Source organism: Homalodisca vitripennis, chromosome 6, assembly GCF_021130785.1.
Source record: "Homalodisca vitripennis isolate AUS2020 chromosome 6, UT_GWSS_2.1, whole genome shotgun sequence".
Lineage (NCBI taxonomy): Eukaryota > Metazoa > Arthropoda > Insecta > Hemiptera > Cicadellidae > Homalodisca > Homalodisca vitripennis.
The window spans coordinates 30,869,445-30,892,916 of NC_060212.1; the positions used below are offsets into that span (position 1 = coordinate 30,869,445).

Below are 23,472 nucleotides of genomic sequence, written 5' to 3' on the forward strand. Positions count from 1 at the left end.
CAAGTTGGGTTCGTGTGTTGGAAGAAACTGGTTCAACACAAAGGCCTAAAGGTATGGGAAGACCGAAAACAGCGAGAACTCCCGAAAACGTCGCAGTAGTGAGGGCAGCTGTTGAACAATTACCAACACGCTCTGCACGGAAACACGCAACTGCGTTAAACATGTCTGATCGCTCTGTTAGGAGGATTTTACACAAAGATTTATTCTTCCACCCCTATAAAATTATGTTGGTTCAGAAGTTAATGCCTCCAGACTTTCAACACCGCGTGAATTGCGCTCAAGAAATTTTAGAACGTATCCCATCAAGGTCAACCTTCTTCAGTAGTGATGAAGCCCATTTCCACCTGTCAGGTTCAGTTAATAAACAGAATTTCCGTTATTGGTCGGACAGAAACCCACAACAAGTTAATGAGCGACCTCTCCATTCCCCGAAAGTGACTGTATGGTGTGCGATTTCCAAATTTGGTGTTATTGGACCCTACTTCTTTGAGGAGGATGGGCTTACAACAACCGTGACCGCTCAGTGTTACGTTTCGATGCTGCAAGATTTTTTTTAGCCAGAATTGAATCAGTTGGTTGAAGAACAACATCTTGAGGATATTTGGTTCCAACAAGATGGGGCTACGGCCCACACAGCACATGTTTCCTGCGCGTCTCGTGTCTCTGAGGGGTGACCTGCGGTGGTTTTTCGGCATCGTCCTCACAACTTGGAAGAACTCAAGATCCGTATTAGAGAGGAAATCACCGCCATTCCAATCAATATGTGCCAAAATGCAGTGGAAAACTTCAGAAATCGCCTACATCAGTGCATTGCTTCTGGAGAACGCCATCTTTCTGATGTGATCTTCAAATCTTAACAGAAAAAAATGGGGTAATGTACTTATTCAAGCAAAATAAACCACATTTTCATAACTCGTACCGATTTTCTTTAATACCACTTCAAAACTGCACTGTTTGTTTTGCCGCACCCTGTACTAGACAGAAAAAGAACAATCCATTCTGAGTGAATCACAAAAATAAAACTTTGCGTAAGTTTTAGCCTGCTTGTAATTGTGACACGAGTATTCAGGTATATCACTGTATATGATGGCGATATGAGTTCAGCTAGACAATGCTTTTTCAAAGTCACCTTACAATTAGAAACATTTAAAAAATACTGCAAAGCAAAATTTGTACTACACATTTGTTAACTTTCTCTTTCATCCTTTCCACTCCAATTATTTGGGACCTGTATTTCTCCATAGATCCATTTAATGTTGAGGCAAAACAGCACATATCAGTTATTACTCAGAAAAAAATATTTCTGTCAGTCTAATTTTTTGCATAATACACCACTGCTTCACACCTAATCCAATCATCATCATGTTCTCACGATAAATCTCAAAACATTGCTAGTAGATGTCAAAATAGTTTTTCGCCAATAGAAATGAAATTCTAGAAAGTACTTTACTACTGGTGTGATTTAGAATAAAAGCACACATTTTAAATAATCTAAGTATTCCAAGCATGAGCAAGAAGAATGGTACGATATTGCGCCATCAAGCATTAAGATGTCAGCAAATACAAATTACTTTCTGGACACATATTGACAATGTTCTTTCTGTATTCTATTGGCTTAGTGAATTAGACAGAATACTTACAAAACTAGCCTGAATACTATGATTAAGTCATGGTACAAAACTTTGTTAATGATGCAAGTACATAGAACATTTTGGTTTATAGCTATACTTGAAGTAGAGCAGGATGGAACACTTGCTTTAATTGTAATTAAAGAACACTTGAAGGGTGATACCCTTCAAACATCCTTTTAGTTTACAAGTCACCTTAAAATTTGATGTAATTTCCTTAATGGTAAGTTTGCTTAGGTAGGTTGATGTTTATAGGCAACGGAAAGACTATCTTCTTAAGAAACATCATTTAATCTTTAAATTAAACTTATTATACAGGTTGAACACAGATATTGTAGTTTTGTCTTTTACGATAACACACTGAGTTTATGACAGATATGAAGGTGATCCGTGAAAGATGAATGCTTCCGTCCGTTTACTACGAACGTAGGTAACCCCTGAAAATAAATTTATAAAATTAGTGAACATAAATTATGTGTTACAAAAATATTAACTTTATAAAGAACGCATTATTTGCTATGAAAATGTTAATTTTGTACACATTTGATTTAATAATCTAATTAATTAGTAATTTAATTAAACTGTTGTAATGAGTAATTGACAAGTTCTCTATAAAAAGTTCATTTGAACATTTTACCAAAATTATTGTACCCAATAAAAGTAAATCATTCTTAAAATTGTCTTACCTTATCGACACATAGATATTAAAAAATTTTATAAAAATAAATGCATAAAGTCCTCAACTAGAAAATTCCTAATTGAAAATAAATCTTAGTGCTAAAATATGGAATTAACTTCCTCTTTTTATTTTAAAAATACTACACATATTTATGCTTTTCCTACAGTACAGGAGTCTAAAGATTATGATATAGAGATGTCATTTCATCATTTGTGTTTGCACTTCAAAATCAAAATTAACTACACCCTTGTTTTAAAGATAATTAATTATCATTGCTATTCAGATGTGATTAATGCGCTTTTAACTACTTAATGACGTATATTACATAAATGGTAATCAAAATCATTGATAATGTGAAAATATACAATTTTAAGAAAATAATATACATTTTTAATTAAAAAATATAAAGATTCATTTGTTTTAAAAAAGTCTTATGAGCCAACAGATAAAAACAATTATTGGTATCAATAATTGTGCATTGCTGTGTAGTTTATTGTTAATAAAAATTATTTTCATTTTATTTCAATAATATCACGTCTATTATAACACTTTTTCTTTAACATTTTAACACTAGCTACTTTTTCCTGTGGTGTAAGAAAGTTGCTAAGTTATGTATTAAAAACGGTAGCTAACCTTTATTGAAAGATGCCTTTTAAAATATTTTATTTTATTTTAAAATAAATGAGCATTTTTATGAGAAATAAACTTAGTTGAATAACAGTAACTAACTATATTTTACAGAAATATACATGAAAGTTTAAATTAAAAATAATGTAATGTAATACAAACAGTATACGAATGTTGACAACAAAAAGGTTACAAGGGAATTTTGAGAAAGAGCAGTTTACGCTATTCTGTTACGCATGTAACATGTAGTATTGTTTTTAATTTCTAGAAAATATTTTTCAAAAAACATTATTTATAAAATTTAGATCTTCAAAAGAGCAATTTTAGAAATTGGCCATTTGCTTCAATATGACCAATATTTACAAACACATATACAGTACTTCCAAAAATCACATTTTTGACTTGAAAAGATGGAAAGTTTGGACATTTTCACTAGAAACTAAATTTGCTATAATTGTTTACTATGGCTTTACTTTCTCCTACTCAAGAAAGAGTTTGGAAAAAAATGTTGTGGTAGTAGTCAAGTGTGGAGTAAGTGTTGGTATCCATATCCTAAATATTCTGTTGTGTGTTTACACTTACGGAAGTTTCATGCGCATGAAGACCCAGCAGGTGAAGAAGGAGATGACGATACAGAGGAAGCCCACTGCTATGAGGAGGATACGGTTGAGCTTGGGGGTGGAGGGATTGTGGGTCCAGTCTAGGACGACGAACCCAAGACCCCCTAACGTGAAGAGGAACGAAGAGGCAAGACCCTCCATGATGTACTGTCCATTCACCCGATAAGGCATGAACGCTACCTGTACAATAACACCATGTCACAAATGGTTAGTTTTAATTCTACAAATAAACGTAAATACGTACCAAATAAACATTATTGTTATATTTGTTGATTGTTTAACCCCATCAGGGAAGACACATGCTCTGGTTGCGTGCTGCGCAGTCCCAGGTTGAATACTGAGTACCGTACTGGTTACATTGGCTACATTTGCTACTCATTATTGTTATGGCCCGTTCTAGTTCTGAAAATATCCTACAGATACTGTTGCCATGGCTTACTTAGATAGAAGATAGCACATTTCATTTTGTTTTGTTATTGGCAGCATTGAACTGAACACCTATTAGTTGCAAGGTTTCTGTCAGCTGCTATATATGGGTTAGGTGTGTTGTTTGTTTTTGTTTAGTTGCAAGATTTATCGTAATGTGTTTAAAAGCTGCGGGATTATGTTATTGCGTTGTTATTAGCAGTACTTTGAGCGCAATTTTGATAAGTGATACGAGGTGGAAGATGTAATTATTTCCCGTGCTTTAAAACTGTTTGCCGAGTCACGGTTGATGCTTGCATACTGTACAACGTTATTTGGATTACTTTTACATTGTACAGTATATTTAATTAATCATAAATTATTTTGTGTAGTGAAAAAAAAAAACGCATTTCTTAGGAGACAAGAAGTCCCTCTTTTGAGTAAATGTCCACAATCATAACAAACTTTGCTCATAATATTTTTTTTTTAATTTTGTTTTTGAGATATATGCATGACAATTTTTATTGATGTAAAAAACATTGTCATATCTTAGGTACTAAGTTGTTAAAAGTTAGTTAAAAAATAACTAAAAATATTTGGGATCAGTGGGGTCCTAACCACGCATTACGAATTAATAGCCTAGTGGCCATATTGGCTAATCATAACACAGTCCTAGTCAATCTAAATACATCAGATGGATCTTATAATATCCATGCAGATTAGAAAGTATGTGAGCATGTAAACAAAGACTGATAGAATCACACCTCAAACAGTAATCATAAACTTTTTTGGCAAATACAATACAAATACCATGTTGAGAAATCTTAGTTATAGAAATGTGACACGTCACAAAATACATAAAAACAAGGAGGACCACCAGTAATTATATTTCCCACGACCAGGGGATTCGGTACATTCATTTCCCATCTACATAATCAAAAGACTAATTGATACCAATTGGAAATCCCAAATATTTGCTCCATCGTACTTTTTTTACCGCAAGTACTTTTTGTACTTGCGTTTTGTAAACTAAAGTTATAATTTCACTGAAAATATAACTGAAAGTTTCTCTTAACAATCATTTTTTTTATACAAGGTCATTTAGAATTCTTTATAGAACTCAACACATTAAATGTTGAAGTTGCTTAACCCTTTAAATGACAAGAGGCGATTTAGCTGGCCCGCAAGTAATCCCGAGGGCCATGAGGTCAGCCTGCCAGTATCTCCAGAAAGTGCAGAGGGCCGATTATATCAGGTTTTTGAATACCTATTATTCTGTTTTTTTCCTGAGGAAAAGAGACGACTGTCCCACCCACTTAGTTCTAAAAGGACCTTTGCACCTCCTTTACTTATATTTATGTCCTCCAAATCGGAGACTTTTTACAAAAGCCGATCAGATTTGAGGGCTCCTTTTCTCTAATTATTATTCTTTTACCAAGTGTTGACATATGGCATTGTACTTGGTCTCATTTGATGCATAGTCAATCAAACAAAACTAAAATAATTTTTCGTCATGTGTTAAATTTGCTTAAAGCTATTCGGCAAATATAAGAGTTGACATATAGGTATAATTTCAATAAACATTGAATTAAAAAAAGTACTTGTTCCACTAGGACTAGAACCCGGATCTCTCACTTACCGGTTGAATGTGCTACCATTACACCACAAAGCCCATACTTTTTACGACTCAATTATTTTGTATTTGGCCGTATCTGTCACATATGAGTTTAAATAACCAAACTAACACATGATCGGAAGACCAAATACCTGTCAAATGACTTTTATTTACATTAATGAAATTTGTATAAATGGCAATAGCCGAATTTAATTTGAATAAACATTGAATCACAAAAAGTATGTATACGGATGTATCTTTCAACATTTTGAACTTATACATACACACACTTAAGTACATATAAAAAGTGTTTGAAAGGTTTCTCTGCAGCTTTCTTTGGAAGGAGAAGAATTCTGTAAAGATTACCTATTGATGAACCACCCCCACTCATAAAGTGTCCTTTGAGTAACTTATAAGTCTGGAGTGTCCACACTTTAACCTAAATTACTATGTGTGTAACGGTCTAGGTGTATTAAACTCCGGACAATACAATACACTGTATAACATAACATCATTCTATAACACATTTCAACATCTTGATTCAGGGCACATTGCGTGATGCGAAAAACTGCAACACATACAATGCAATGGGATTAAACAGGTTAAAAGTGAGCCTAACCAAAATAAAGGTTAAAAGTGGTAAAATAATTAACTGAGTATCTAATTTAACTAAATTATGTATATTTAAAATTTGATTCCATGTCTATCTGTAATTTAGCCTATATTGGAAGTTTTAAAAATTACATTATATAGGCTATGATACTTATCTACCATTGTAAGTGGGTATCTATAATTATAATATGATACCCACGTAACTGGTGTATACTTACAGGTCTAGAGTGTCCATGTTCATCTGTAGTTGAGCCAACACTTGGAGGTTCAATTATTACATCGTATATGATACCTAAAACAAATTCATTTCAACCATTAATTATCCTTCATACAAAATAATTCTTAAACACGAGTTAAATACTTAACTGTAATAAAATGTGAAGAAATTATGCATACAGTTATTGATATGAATAATAGAGATAATTTGCTTCTTCTTGAATGTGACAGAAGTTTTTAAAACAGCAACTAATCTCCAATAGCCCTATTTTCAAAATCAGCATGGGAGTTACGCCCATTTTACACAACCGAATAAAAAGGGTAGGCCGCTTATTAAAGTCTACCCGAGAAATAGATTAATTTTTTTTACTGTTCACTTGTAATGTGAAAAATATCAAAATCTGCCATTAAATCAAATTAGGGTTACTCAGTGAGGATTGTTCCAGCACTTCAGTTCATATTTTGGAGTTGTTACATTTTTTAAGTGTTTATTAGACATGAATATGTTTCATAGAATATACATGAAAGCTCAAAACATTCTTCTGGAGTATCTTTTTACACATAGATAAAACAATCTTCAAGACCCTTCCTGACAGAAATCATAGTAAAATGTCAACTATTTAAGGAAATTTTGTTATTCTGTTACTGTATTTTTACCGAAAAATTTAATATATTATCCAACATATGTAAAAATCGTACACAATAAGAGTTATAATAAACTACCGTAAATAAGGAGAATCTCAAGAAAATAATGTGTTTAACATTACAATCTTGAAAACATAAATTACAAAACAAGAAAACCAATTATGGCCTAGACTTAGATATCAAAAGAACCCTACAATATTTATAACTTGCCAAGCAATGAATTCAGCACTTGCGTTTATCAATGAGTAACCGCTTTTGCGAAATGTGGGAAAGGATTCTCCCCATAGGTTACCAGGAGCCAAACCCACATGTTGAAGCCACTTAAACAAATCTCGTCACTTGTGAGAAATATATCACATTCCCCATATTCATTGCCATTTTCAACATATTAGTTACTTCTTGCTGTTTATTGTTTATTTACATTAAAATTACTATAACTAATAAGTTAAAATTACACGCTAAGTTAAATAAATTGTGTTCGGATAAAAACATTGAACCATTCGATAAAAAAGCCAAATGGGTATCAATTTACAAAATCGTGACCATGGAAAGGTATGTTCATTTTTTTTTTTCCTGAAAACTACAATTTTTCCTGAAAACAATAGTGAAGAAAAAATTCGTCGGCAACGAAAATCAAAGGAGTTACGATTTTTTGAAATCCTCTGAAAACTCTGTTTTTGACAGTACCTCTGGCAATTTTACTGAAATGATGACGTTAATCCTGTCAACGATGCCTGCCCGCTGCGCAGTGCTGCGCACTGCTTGCTCTTTTAGAAAAAAAATTAACTCGAGCTTGCAAAAGTCGAATCCCAGATCACGTGATGCCCCTGATCCTTAACCCTCCAAGTGTTGTTCGACAAAATTTTGTCGGTTATTTTCCATCTTTAATGCAATAATGCCCGAAAGGCATCAATATAATACAATGATATACTTTCCCCCCAGTTTATATGCACCTGTGATAATAACACTTGGCTATAAATGCCCAACCCATGAAAAAAAGTCCATTTTTCATGGTCACGGTATTGTAAATAAATACCGCCAAATGAGTGTAGGCCGCTTATTTAAGTCTGCCCGGGAATTTAACACCAGATCAGGCTTCAATCCTCAATACAAACTGTAATTATTATAAAATTCTATAATTTGCAGATGCTAACAAAATACACTAGTACACATCACTTACAGATAACCTTTAATATACTGAATATACCTATGGCAATACAAATATCTCCATACAAATTGAGAATTTGTACAGGACTTATCTTGAACCACAAATTAAAATTTTCTGACTAGAAAATTAGAAGACGTTGTTTCTATGAACAAATAATACAAAGCCTATACAATTTATCGATTATGATAAGATTGTCTTAAATTGGTAGTAATTTAATTAAGCAGATACTCACCTCCAGTAACTAAAAAGTAAGACAACAAAACTAGGGAAAACATAACCATAGCAGAAGGTTGTTGAAACCATGATGGGCGTTTAATTTTTAAATTAGGAACTTCCAAAATTAAAAAGGGTAAACTATACAAAGATTCCATGACTCACAAAAAATATGTCTAGTATTTCAACAAATTTGAAAAATAAAGATAACTCTATCGCCACATACACAAACTCAGATAACCCCAACAAACTAATGGTGACAGGTGGACAACAGAACAGACGCCGGCTGCTCTTTTTGTACTCGAATGTCGACAACTCATCTATACCTTCATCGATTCAGCTATAACGGGTGTTTTTATACTATACTATATGAGTAGTACACGTATACGAAAAAACGTTTTCAATACAAATATTATAAAGAAATATTACATATTTATACGAGTTAATCAACACATAAAGCCACCAATAGCACTAAATAGTGGATACTTTCTAGTAAAACGAAGGCAGAATGCGAGACCCATTCAGACCATTCTGGGGATAAAAACCCCTCGTGAGAGGAGATTGTACTTAAACAATAGGGCCCCCGGCCATCAACGCAGAATACGGCAGCATCTTCCGTGCTTCCTCATGCTGATGACGAACAATAATATCGCTCGAGATAGAACCAATCAGTGAAATATATAAAATCCAGTGTCTGATCACGAATGCTTGAGAGAGCTAAATTATATCAGAAGATAAAACGTACAGTAAGAACAGCTACTTGCGAGCCACACGAATCATTTGCGTTTGTACGTTGCCGACACGCGAGCCATTCACCTGGACTTACAGTGCAAGCCAACGCGTCGGCCAAACAGCTGAATCTTTTGTTTAGACTTAACACAATTTAATTTTCTATGTAACCAATTTAATCAATCAAATTTATTATTAATATGCATTATATTATGAGTTTATTTCAGTGTTATTGAAATTAATATGCATTATATTATGAATTTAGTTCAGTGAAGCGTGTTAGAGTGGCTTATTCTAATTACTATTACACAGTTTAGCAATGTGTGGGAAAAGGTTGATACCAAAATTAAAGTTTCCACCACCCCTATTATAGTTGGAACAACAATTGGGTCAATTTAAAGTATATTAATTATTATAATAATTAAATTTCATCTCGGTTTTATGCCTAGAGGTATTCCCTTGAATTAGAATGAAATATCCATATTGTTTTCAGCTGAATTAAAACTACAGTATAACCAGTTTGGAAGTTATTTATAATTTCTAACACATATGAACGAGGGGAGGGGAGTTAAACTACTTTTTCCGTTTTGTTGTTTTACACTGAGGTACATCTTAACCCAAAACACATTTTCATGTTTAGTTTGTATCACATTACAAGTTTGTATTTTTCATGATGGGCTATGGTTATTAATGTCTTCAAAATTGTGAGAATAGTAAGGAGATTAAAACTTGTTAGTAATCATGAATACCTAGTTTGTTCCTTTGTTAATGTTAAACTCAATACGCATACAAAGTTTTGCACGCACACACACACAAGCTTCTTAATAATAAAACAAAACTAATTTAATGAAAGTTAAAGACAAAAATTAATATTGTATGTGTATAAACATCAATAAAAGCTTTGTTGTCGTTAAAATCAAACAATATATTTTATTTATGACTGTATATAAAAACGTTATGTATTAGTAATATTATTTTTACTTCTTACCTGATTAGGCATTGTAAAGGAACTTGACGTTTGAACTACTCTAGTGGGTTGGATGAATCTCCAGTTAGCTCTCTTCCTAATAATGAAACGTTTTTTAAGTCTTCTTCTGACAGCAAGGATAAAATTATTCTTGTCACTTCAACTGGCAGTTCTGGTAATTCGTTTTCACTGAGACGAATCAGAAATGGGAACGATGTTTGTGCCGAATTTAACAAAATAAATCGGAGTTTTGAAGTTTTTATTAGACATTTTAAAATGTCTGAATATATTGGAAAACGTTGATCGAAGTCGTATGAGTCAAATATAGCCATCACCTCCTCATTAGCAACATACAAAGGGTTTCTCCATTGTTTCAGTATCTCGTAGCATGAAATATTGTTGTCGATGGGATTTGATTTCATGAAACAAATTTCATTTTCACAACATATTCGGAACGCAGAAAATGGACTGGGTTTGGAAAAACTATGGCAAACTGATTCGTTTCTCTCGTGTAAGTATAAACCAGCCACTTTAAGTTTTATTATATGATGTCTTAGCATGTATATAACTGAGTCGGGACCTGCCAACAGCCTCCTTGTCACTTTCTCCTCACTATAATCCACGTAATGACAATCAGTGTAATCGTAAGGTACTCGACCGCTTTTACATGTTGCATTAATGTCAGCACCTAATTTCAAAAGTGTTGCCACCGTCTCTTTCTCATTAAGTACGCATGCCACGTGAAGAGGAGTTCGGCCGTTGTCATTCCTGGAGTCTATATTTGCTCCCAAATCTAGAAGATATCTAACTATATTTGAGGATATCCTGACTGCAACATGTAATGGAGTAAATCCCAATTTGTTCTTTGATTCTAAATTTGCACCACGTTCAACGAGGAGCTTAACAATACGAATATGACCTTCTTCTACTGCCACGTGTAATGGTGTTCTGCCCAGCCCGTCTTTACCGTCCATGTCAATTCCGAATCGTAGTAAGTCCTCACATATTTCACACTGCCCTTTCTGAGCGGCAATATGAAGAAGGTTCAATCCCTCCTCATTTTCATACTTTATATTAGCTCCATTTTCTAATAACAGACGAACCACCCCGCTATGTCCTTCCACTATAGAAGTGCAAATGGGAGTTTTTTTAAATGTATCCTTGCTTTCAAGGTTAGCTCCAACTTTCAAAATAGTATCAACGATGTTCTTGTGGCCCCTTTGTGCTGCAGCGTGAAGAGGGCTCATTTCAAATTTCCCTCTGTTTTCTACATCAGCTCCTCTGTCCAATAATAATCTAACCACCGACAGATGCCTGCCTTCTATTGCGCAATGTAACGGTGTCCTCTCACTGCCATCTTTTCTTTCGATATCAGACCCATAAAGCAATAAACATTCAAGGATATCTAGATGGCCTCTTAAAGCCGCTATATGTATCGGAGTCAGTCCCGTATTTGTCACACATCCGACTTCAGCACCGTGCTCAAGCAATACTCTACACACGACATAGTGACCCCCCTCAATTGCGAGGTGAAGAGGAGTTTTGTCACAATCGTCTAAGCAACCAATGTCGACACCGAAATCTAGGAGACTCTGAACTATTTCTAAATGTCCTCTCTTTGCTGCCATATGAAGAGCAGTGAGCCCACCTGCTGATTTGTATTCCACTTCTGCACCATTCTCTAATAAGATTCTCACCACAGCACTGTGGCCTTTTCTTATAGCTAAATGTAGGGGTGGTTCTACGTTCTGATCTCCTCTCTCATTGTTTTCAAACATGGTAATTAGAACATATATAGGATGTGTCTTACGTTGAATATTTTACAAAACACAAATTTTTGTCAAAACAACACATCTACAATTGTTTTATTTATTTTAACAGGTTTGAACAATGTTAGTTTTAGTGAGTTTGTCTTTCGAGTTTTCGTTTGTATTTTGTTTAATGGAAAAGGAAAGGAGTTTCCTCTAAATTACGTCACTCATAAAGTAATCTGAAACAGTAAAAAAATAATTACTTTCCAACATAAGTCAATTAAAAACACGTTATAGAAAAAAAGAAAATATAATTATGATAAAGAACATTTAAAGACAAAACTAATATTATTTTACCATAGCATGTTTTATTTTGCATTATTTTATACAAATCATTCGAACCTAGTTACATTATATACTGTACAAAAATGCAGGGTAGAATATGTTCTAAGAAGTTACGTGTCTACTCATATTAATTTCTTGAGTTTTAACCAATTTCAGTTTTAATCAAAATTTTATGAACCTATACACCCTAAAGAATAAACTCCTAGCACAAAACTGATCGTAAGTCATGCTTTAAAATTATAAAGCTACTCATACTGAATTCTTGAACATCTCTCCAAATGCTACTGTCATACAAATATTTCTATATATTTATTTAAATATATTTAAATAAATATATTATTTGAAAGAACTATCCTTATTTATACAATTATGTAATAACATTGTAATCCAAATCTACCCTGTACTACTATAGTAGTCATCTGGGAAACTATATAAAGATAGAAGAATAAATGTCGTCATGGACGCCATACATTATTGAATAAACTGGTTACCCGTACCTATACAGACGTCAGTCCTATTATTTCCATACCACACAGAGCCAGATTTACAGATTTCGAAGACATATGCCAAGGTTTTGTCAGGCTCCCACCCCTTTGTTTTGTGTTACCTGAATTTATAATTACGATTATTTGAGTACATAATTAACTTGTAATGGCATATTATTAGATTAACTTAAAATATAACTTACAGACTAATAACGTATTTTTAACGCTCTTTATAATATAATTTTAATCCAAAATATTAATATATATTCTATATTTATATTTAAAGAGAGTATATCACTAGCCGAGAGTAATACAGTTGAACGAAACATTTTAACGGTATGATATCATGAAATTTTAAATTTTGAAAATGTAAATCTGAAGTCCTGTGGATCCTTTTTGTTTAATAAATAGTTCTATAGTTTATCTGTTTATTAAATATCAGCCATTTGGTAATTATACATTTTTATATTAATCATTATATAAGAATAGAAGTAATTAATTGTGTCTTACATATGAAATTTTGAGTTAATACACAATGCATTCTAATTCATTTGATGAGAATAATAGGATTGTTTAGGATGCCTTTTATGACGTGTTTGAGCTACTTACAGCCTTGTAACTCAAAAACTGATTTATTTGGCACATAGATCTATTACTGAGCTCTTAAATATAGAATATTAGCGGAAAATGCTCTTACTCATTATCTTGTGCTTGTAACTTTGCAATTCACTATTTAAAACATTTAATTTTGCAAAATTGAACAGGTTTTTTAAATTTACGAGGCTGACGTCTGCTGTTTGAACGCGTAAACCGCTATACTGCCCAGGGCGGTGTTGTCATAGTAGAGTCACTTTATCGCCGCGTAGTAAACAATGACGTTCGAATTGTTCGGGTGTGTCTAGACCGTTTACTTTTAACGATTATTGTCTTGCATATGGAAAGAAATCTTGTATTAATCTCAGATTTGAGGAGAATTTAATCAAAAATAAATTATAGACTTTTTTGACAATGAAAAAACCCGGTAGTCTATGGTATTAGAATTCACGCCTATCAATTTCAAGTTGAATGCTCTTACATTTTATCGCTATGAGACGATCGCATTTCCACCGTCGTATATTTCTTGTTGAGATTTTAAAGCCAAATTACAATATGGCATTAATAGAGTGGTGGAAGAACTACTTTACCGCCACGCGGTACACAATGATCTCGAATTTCAATGTGATAAGTTCATAAACATACTAGGCCGAGGGCTAGTCAGCATTAGTGGTGAATCCGGCATTGATAACATATCACATTTAACCCCAGAAGTCCATATTAATCTGGTGTAAAGTGTAACTATCCTAACCCACCATGTACAAGAGTGTTAATACATAGGATTGATTACAGTAAAGGAACGTCAAACATTTATAGTCAAACCAATCCAGGAAACAAAAATATGTCTAACAATAAAATTTAAATGATTTTTCTTATAACTCAAGTAATATCAAAATAGTAGTTCCGTTTAAGTCTTATAATATGCTTTAGGTAATTTTATTATAGTACTAATTGTCGTATCGTCCTTTATTTAACAATTAGTTAATAGTTATTTTAAAAGATCAGGGATGATATTTATTTCTGGGAGGATTGGTTTTATTATTAATTTGTAGATACACAATTTAAAATAAGTTTTTAGCACTTTAATAGAAAAAGTATATTGCTTGCTGTATAATTAAGTGTTTTAACTGAAAATAAGTATCAGTTATGGGTATAGTAGTTTTGCATATGTACACTGCTGAATCATTCTCTATGGGGTTTACAATTCTCTGGGTTTTAGTATTCAAACACCAAAGTTTTATTTCTCACTAGTGTTAAACATGTAGACTAACTGTGCACGCTTCCTAGGGCCAGTTCCTTTTCTTGGAAATGGCCAGGCCTTGAAATAACACCCTTCTATAAATAACTAGAGGGGATTATTCCAGTCCATGTGACATTCTCTCCAAGGAATGACGTCACAGTGGTGTAATTCCAGGGGCAGACATACAATGGCAGCTGTCTAATTGGTTGTTGAAGCGTACACTTCCGACCACCATTACTAGTTTAGCGTTAATTAACAATGGTATTCACTTTTTATTTACTGTAATTATGTGTATACTTTTATGTGTATAATTATGTGTATATGAACTATCCTGAGCTATTTATGCGTTACAATAAAAATTACATTATCTCATGTATTTTCCTTGTTGTAAAACCATTTCACAATGACAGTGCTCTTATTTAACTACTGATGGATTGCTTGCTCTGAGAAACAAATAATTTACCCAAGAACGGATAAAATTATTATATACTTATGAATCAATATAAATAATTTAACATAGTTTAACCTGGTTTAATTGAAATCTGTATTCAAAGTTTGTTTTGACTATGGAAGGATTGAAAAGAAAACCGTATTTTCTTGACATTTTTCATCATTCAGTGACCCGATAGATCTTTTATCACTGAACGATGGAAAATGTCCGGAAAGTCCTATTTCCTTCTCAATTTAATTTTTTGTAATTCATTAGCAAACTGATGTTGATACAATATAAAATTAATCATACCCGTTAAAATTATATACAAGTATTAAAGTAATTTATTTCAATGTTGAGTCTAATAACATTACAACATATCATATGAAGCTCACGCGTATGTTTCCGTCATTTATTTATGCGTATGCATTTGTGTATTATAAAAGGCTGTGTTATTTTATAATATAAATATATCCCGAAACGCAATTTACAATTTGTTCACAAAACAGGTTTAGTTATTGCTTAAAACGTATTTATTGATGAAAACATAATCAAAGCAGTGTGTTATTAAAACTTGCCCGCTCTTCTTTTTACCATATGGTACGTATTGATGATGAGAGAGGAACTTAACAATCCTTATAGAGAAAACAGCGATGAGTTTTTAAGCATTGGTAAATTTAGGATATGTGTTTGTACCATTATATTTTATATAATACTTGTTTAATAGGAGATCATATTCAGTAGCAAAAATTAGTATGCGGTACGTTAAGTTGTTTTAGTTTATTCCTTTTATTTAAATGTACAACATTTACAGAAATACTGTTGATAAAACAATTTCTGGATTGTTCTTTTTAGTAATGTACAAACAAATACAAAAGTATGGTAGTATTGAGCTATACGTTGTGATTGAATTTTTAGTGTACAAGTTGAGAATGTTGAGACGTTCATAGAAATTGGCAGATGTTTATTTCCGTTTTAAGCAAAGATTATGCATGTCTCATATTGCGGTGTCTGATAATCAAAAAAATGGTCTAGCCATTGCAGAGAGATTTATCATATCAACCGGTGACCGGTGATAAGGGTTGTTTAAAAACACCTCTCGCGATATGGTAACAACATTAATTTAAAGTAACTTTAAAACCTCTTTGGCTTTCTTTTTTTAGTGCTTTAATTTAGTATCTTAGAATTTAAGTGGATACATTTTTTAATAATTATCCTTGCCAATTTTGGTAGCTGCTCTTATAGTTTTAATCTTGCTTGGGAAAATAAAAATAAAGACTTTATGTGACAGTGGGGCTTGAAGACAATTATTTCGGAAGGGGATGATAAAACGATGATTTTGAATATCACACTCTCCCTGCAAAACTGGAGAGGGGTCTGGGACTTATTATCCTAATAAACTGTTGAACTTTAAGACTTTATATATTAGTGTTTTCGTCTGTGTTTAAACCTAATTTCAAATCAATGTGCCTATAAATTCTGGAGCAACGTCGTAATGACAGTGCATGAAAGAACAACGTATATTATTGCATGTGATAAGCGCTAATTCAACACGTTATGTTTCGTAAGTCCATATATCAATCGTAATTCCAACAAGAAAGATCGTAGCTAGGAAACAGTTTGGGGGGAGGGGGGTCCAGACAACTGATATTTTTCTGTAGTGGACAGAGAGTTAGGCCCCATCTTGTTCCTTAAGAAGTTTTTGACTCGTTTCTTTGTTCAGGACGATCTTTCAGCAATACTTGTCAGTAATACTGAATTATTTAAATAGTAATAATCGTTTACTAAAAAAGTAATTGAAAAAGTGAAAATTTGAGGGGGGTTCTGGACCCCTTGGACCCCTCGCTGGCTACGTCCTTGCCAACAAGTTTAAACAGCCCCAAATCTATTAATGTTTGACCTCTTCTTATTTGTAAAAAAGTGTAAAAATGAAGCCTTTGCATAAAAATGTTATTTAAGCTAATATTATTTAACTTAATTTAGTCAAAGCTTAATTATTCTCGGCTATGTGAGACAAAATATATTGTAAATAATCGAGATCGTCAATGAAAATATCAGTTACTAATTATTTAGAATAGACGTCAGTTTACAATTCTTAGCAAAAACTCTGCATATATGTATTGGTAGATAGTAGACTTAACGAGCATTGTGCTTGCCAATTATGAGTAACTAGATACACAGCGAAACTGTAACATTTACATCTCAAAGTTCGGATGATTTAAGCCCCCTTATCTGGTGATCAATATCGCTAGTAAATACTGTATGGATAGCCTTTGACGCTGTGTGATAAGCAGTTGCTGTATAAATACGCCAATCTGAACTACGTTGCACCATAATTTAATTAAATTCTTCATACTTTCACTTCGAAATATTCAGTGAATATCTCTTTCTCTTTGCTGTTTTATAATTCAAACTAAGCATAGTAAAATGTCATTATAATATTGTACAGTTCGAGGACTTTAGCTGCGCGCGTGACCTTGAGTGTGTGATGATTGGCGGGAGGGGTGGCGGGGTAGCATTATGCTCTGCGTCCCGACAACATTTCCTATGACTCATGGGTAAAATCCTCCTTTCAGGAATCGTATTGACCCGTATAACTCATCACACTCACTACAATCAGTCTGTCTTGTGCTGTCCACAGTGCTGATTGTGGTTGAATTAAATAATAAGAGAATACCAAATAATATCAATAATAGGACTTATCCTTGTTTTACAGTTGTGTTGTAGTGTTGTTTAACGTGTTTTTTTGAAATAACGTATTTGTAAATACTAATCTGCATATTCCAGCACAGCCAAATTCCTCTAACTGTATATAAAGTGGTTCTTTGATGAAAGACCTAATTTTGGAAATACTATTATCTAGATTTATTTAAACGCATATTTGACAGATACGGCCAAATACAAAATATTTGAATCGTAAAAGTAAGGGCTCTGTGGTGTAATGGTAACACATTCACCCGGCAAGTGAGAGATCCGGGTTCGAATCGGAGCAAGTACTTCTTGCGATTCAATGTTTATTGGAAAAATTAAATTCGGCTATTGCCATTTATACAAATATATATATAATTAAAACTCCTCTTCCTAAACGGACCGATTTTAACGAAATTTGGTGTGTGTGTGTGTGTGTGTGTGTGTGTGTGTGTGTGTGTGTGTGTGTGTGTGTGTGTGTGTGTGTGTGTGTGTGTGTGTGTGTGTGTGTGTGTGTGTGTGTGTGTGTGTTGAAGGGTATTTAAGAATGGTTTAGATTCAAAATTTGGTCCAATTTAAATTGATTCATTAATTAACTTTTTATTTATAAATTTTTGTTGATTTTGGAATGTTTTACAATGGATCCGACAGACTGCGCTACGACAGGGAATACGATGTGAACTGATAACTTAACAGCTGTTAACACTATCAGCTGAAGTCCATCAAACAGGCAGAAACATCTGTTTACATCTAAATATTTTAGAAAATATTAAATTATTAAAGTGTTTTATCAATAGTGTTATGCGTATTGCAAAGACTATGATCTAATTTTAAATTTAATTTAAATTTAATATCTAATTTTAAGACTATTATTATCTAATTCTACATTAAAATTGTACCAATGATTAATATACCATCTAATTCAATGGAAATATTATTCAAACGCTGTTATAAAAAGTATCTTATTGTAAAAAGCTGTGAATGTTTGCACATAAGTTAATTGAATCTGGTTAGCTCCCTTGACATTGTGTATGGATTTTTACCGTAGTTAAAGAAAAACAAATGTTAAAATACTCTTCTCCTCATACCAGAAGCATATGCCTTTATACATATTACTTGATCAGTGAAAACATCAAAATCAATTCAGCACCAGATATTAATCTAAGTTGGATTCCAAAAACAACATATGTAACCATTTTCTTGGTTAGTGGAACAGCATAATTCAATTGTGATACCGTAAATAAATTAGACCGGGAGTTAATTTATTAATTATATTAACATTAAATAGATCTAACAAATCTGTCGTTAATTTAAACGACCGGAACAGGCTCATACTGACCGCAGAGACGCTTTAGTTATACGATATAATTTCGTCATTGGAACAAAATTGTAACTATAACACTTGAAATGTCTTAGACCGGAGGTAGATTACAAGTGCTAGTAGTAGACGCTTTTTGACCCAATGAGATCTTGAAAACCAACATATGTATATATTTTATAGATCAAGTAAATAAATTAGACCGGAAGTGAATTTAATCAGACGGACCTGACTCTTTTTGATCGCAGTAACGTTTAAGTAGTAACAAGTTATATATTTACTTCGTCGTAACAAAGAGGCAAACTATAACTGTTACTTGAAAAATGTTTGATCGAAAGTAAATAATTAAAAGAGCCGAAAGAAAGAGCGAAAGAAAACGCTTTATGACCGAAAATGGTTTCCGTTGATATATATTTTCTTGATCGGAGCACAAGGCAAACTCTACAATGGTATTGGAAATAAGAAAGTGAATGCGATTAAGGAGACGGAACTTGATTTGTTATAACCAAATCGAGACTTATTTATGTAAAGGAAGTGTCCTGAATTATGTATCAATGAAGGAATAACTTTTCTCTACGATATCAGGGCTGATGATCAAATGTGAAAATGTCTATAAGAAATGCATTGCAGCAAATACATTTTATTTATTAAAAGAACCTGTCATAAAGCAATCAACTGCTCTATGTAAACATTATTATATTGCAACACAATAATATGTTTAATTACTTTAAGTACCATTTGAAAATTATTGCTATTTATAGTCGTGAAAGCATAGAGTAAGCATAAAAGTAATATGGACATCAACATAATATATATCCAAGATAAAGCAAAATTCTATTCCTAAATTGCACAGAATGCCGTGCATATACCATTATGTACTTTATCACTATTACTATGCATTATATCATCAATTGCTATTGTTTTCGGTTTAAGGATTTCTCCACACTGGCCTAAAATAGTTCAATAATTGTTACTCAAATCGTCGGAGCAATTTAATAAATTATTATGGAGTGTTGGTGGGAAATTCAAATAAAAACTGTTTCACTCTACGAATTCAGGGTCCGAAACACTGTTAAAAAAAATTCAATCTAAAATGGGTCAGGAGATTGGAATAGCTTTGAGTGACTATCAATTATCTCAGAAATGTTTGAAATGTCATAGAAAAATCATACGTGAATATAGTGTCCTGTTTTCAACAGGAAATTGCGTGCGAAGCCGAGGGTAACTGCTAGTTTATGTATAGGTATTGTTAATATGGATAAATCGTTACGAAATAGAATTGAACAATATTATAGATATGTACATCTTCTAATATAGTTTTTCAAATCTCATTATTTTTATCAAACGCTGTTATGTTAAATAGAATGTTATCTTTAATACATAGTTTGGTGAAATGTATCAATCTATCTTTTTATCTTGTGAGAGAAACTCATACATGTATTTAATGATTCGTAATTCATACTAATTTAACTACTACTGTGATAGTATTTTTAAAACTTGAACATTTCCAATCATAGTACAAGAAGTACGCAGTTCTTACAGTAGTATGTGTACAATAATATTCAACCAATAAAAGAATATACAAATCTGGAGTACCTGTAGTGAAGATGTCTATGTTGTAAATTTATTTACGTTACTCATATAACAACACAAATTTAATATGATACCGTAAATAAAAGTCACAATATGGCTAAAAACAATACAGGTTAGAGCTGATATCTGAACTCTGATAAGGATTAAGCTTTAAGTCTGGAGATATTACAAATTAAGAATATTTTCAAAATCACACTACTTTATACAAAAATTATATTTCTTATAAGAAAACGAACACATATCTGATACCTTACCTGCTAAACGTTTCCAGCTGCAATGTTTTGATGAGTGAAACCAACAGGAACACTAGTAATCAACGTGTGATTGATTAAAGAGGAGTAAGATGTGTCTGGACAGTTGACAACAATGTGTTGAGTCGGGGCTATTTCTAGGATGTGATCACTGATTGAGTGTTAATTGAATGCAGTCCTCTGTAAAATACATTAGCGTCACTGTATTATTTTAAATTCAATGATGAGATAGATAACATTATTAGGAAAAAGTGAGTCAAGCCTGTTCCTCAAGCTATGGCTAAATTAAAATTACCCAATGAATCGGAAACAAGATGATCAACATTTTCTTTTAAACATCAGCGTTGGTATTGAAATGAGATAGATGGAATACTGATAGTAAGTTGTACTGAATACAGAATTGCCTTTGAGGAAAATATTAAATTAGAACCTGCAATCGAACAAAATGTGTGAATTTTTCTTGTCCTTTATTCCTGTACCAAGAATATGGAAAATCTTAACATTTCATAGAGTTTCAAAATGAAAGTCCAAAGGTAATTAAAGATGCCAACTCTGTTTTTAATTTTACATTTAATTTTTGTTTTAGGTCTCTTGGGATAATGTTTAGATATACTACTTGTTTTTTAGTAATTTAATTAGTTATAGTGGTAGTACAGAAGAATTTCGTATGAATTGAAACTTTGTTCCATGCTCTATCAGTTGCAATGGGTTTTGTCACACCATACTTTATGTACAATTATAAATAATGAATTATATTTGTATAATAGTATATTTTTGGTTTGAAATGTAAACAGTACACTATTTGGTTTATTGCAAGATTTGGAAATACCATGGATTAAAACTTTTCAATTATATTTATTGATATTTTATATTACTCGTATTTAATATTGACTTATTCTGTAGCAAGACAGTAATTACAAATACATTAAGCACATTTTCTAAAGTATTACTTTTTAATTTATATTTTTTTATCGTATTTACAATTAATGTGCTATTTTGGTTTGAGTGGTTTTGATCGGCATCTATAAAAATATTGTGATTGCACTGCCTTGTCAATGGTTATATAGTGTTACCAATTTAGAATGGTATTACAGTCACCTTCCTCCAGGGTGGCTTTGGACCTTCTCTCGTTAAACAGATCAATGTCTTCTAAGGTCATTGGTCTCATTACGGGGCATGGTCACCTGAGGAAGCATCTTCACAGAGTCGGCATCCTTCAGGAGGATCCGCTCTGTGGAAGGTGTAATGAGCAGGAGGAGACTGCTGAGCACCTGCTCTTTGAATGCCCTGCAATAGCAAGAGAGCGTTAATGCCATCTTTGGTAGTTTGGACAGGGGTGGTGAATTTTCCCAGGAGGACTTGATAGGTTGTTTTCGGCGGTTTGTTGAACTGCTGAAGTTGTAGACTGGTGGGCCTCATGGTGTGTTTCCGGGGTGCGCAAAAATCCCTTGAGGCTTAAGTGCATGGCAGTAGCCGCCCCAAGGGGAAAAAACACAAATTCAGCAAGTAACACATACTGGCTTATATACAGAGTAAAATAGGTCTCTTGTCCTGGATACTTAAAATGAACCTTAAATTCATGTCAAACACGTTACTGTATAATATTTACTATAAAACAAAAATAGTTACATATACCGGGTGTCCTACGAAGAGGTTTAAACGTTTGATTTTAAATCACTGCACCGAAAACTTTTAAACTCTACACAAATTCATTAAATAAGTTTTAAAAATATTCTTTGACAATTTCAGCTCTCTAGCAATTGTTAAAACAAAATGGTGACATTTTGAAAAAGTATACTTTAAAAACAGTATTTTTGGTTTTGTAAAGTTATTGATTGGCATATTTTATAGAAATAAAGAATTTAAATCAGAAAAATTTGAACATAGCCTATTATAAAACCTAAAATTACAGTTCACAATTATTCGAACTCTATTCCACCCTCAGTGACACACTGATAACAGCGGTTAACAAATGAATCGTAAGCTCTTACAAAGAAATTCTGCGGTATCCGGAGAAGTTCTGTTTCAGTTGATTGTTCTAATTCCTCATCGTTATTGAAGCAACGAGTATACACTTTTTCCTTTAAGTAACCTCATAGAAAGAAATCACACACAGTTAAATCTGGGGATTGGGGTGGCCAATCTAAAAAAATCACTTCCACGACCAATCCAACGGCCATGATGGTTGTAATTAAGTAGTCGCGGCATGATTTGCGAAATGAGGAAGAGCACCATCTTGTTGGAAGATTGCTTAATCAATTTCTGGAACCGTAAAATAATGCAAGACTTGTTCATTTAAAATCTGTTCCTATATATGCTCAGTCATTGTACTGTCTAAAATGTCGTAAGATAGCACCCTATTACAACTGACAGCTGCCCAAATAGTAATTCCTTTTGATTTGATTAAAGTCTGTGTGGATTACTGGTGTTGTAATAATGACGATTACGCCTATTTACAGCACCATTGCGGTAGAAATTGGACTCGTCTGAAAAACCCATTTGAGTATTCCAATTATGATCTAGCTCATGAAACTCAATGATATGAGAACAAAATTCCACTGTCCTGTCCGGATCATCTTCAAGAAGATTATGAACTAGGTGACTTTTGTAAAATTTAATTTCGTTTTTCTTAATTATTCGCTGTACTGAAGAC

General features: G+C 32.9%; 1 protein-coding gene across 3 annotated transcripts; it reads right to left on the reverse strand.

The window, feature by feature from the left end:
* Window positions 1-1,900: 1,900 nt before the first annotated feature.
* LOC124364186 (oligosaccharyltransferase complex subunit OSTC) lies at window positions 1,901-21,004 on the reverse strand. 3 transcript variants are annotated; one of them, XM_046819475.1, is made up of 4 exons: window positions 8,448-8,728; window positions 6,405-6,478; window positions 3,517-3,734; window positions 1,901-2,065 (listed from the first exon to the last, which is right to left on the reverse strand). In XM_046819475.1, exons 1-4 carry the CDS (start codon window positions 8,584-8,586, stop codon window positions 2,047-2,049), a joined length of 450 nt encoding a protein of 149 aa, XP_046675431.1. In that variant the 5' UTR covers window positions 8,587-8,728; the 3' UTR covers window positions 1,901-2,046. The 3 variants fall into 3 exon arrangements, 1 of the variants encoding a protein (XP_046675431.1); XR_006922583.1 differs by lacking the exons at window positions 1,901-2,065; window positions 8,448-8,728 and adding exons at window positions 10,146-12,114; window positions 20,823-21,004 and having other exon boundaries at window positions 3,668-3,734; XR_006922584.1 differs by lacking the exons at window positions 1,901-2,065; window positions 8,448-8,728 and adding exons at window positions 10,146-12,114; window positions 12,718-14,204 and having other exon boundaries at window positions 3,668-3,734.
* Between the last annotated feature and the right edge of the window lie 2,468 nt (window positions 21,005-23,472).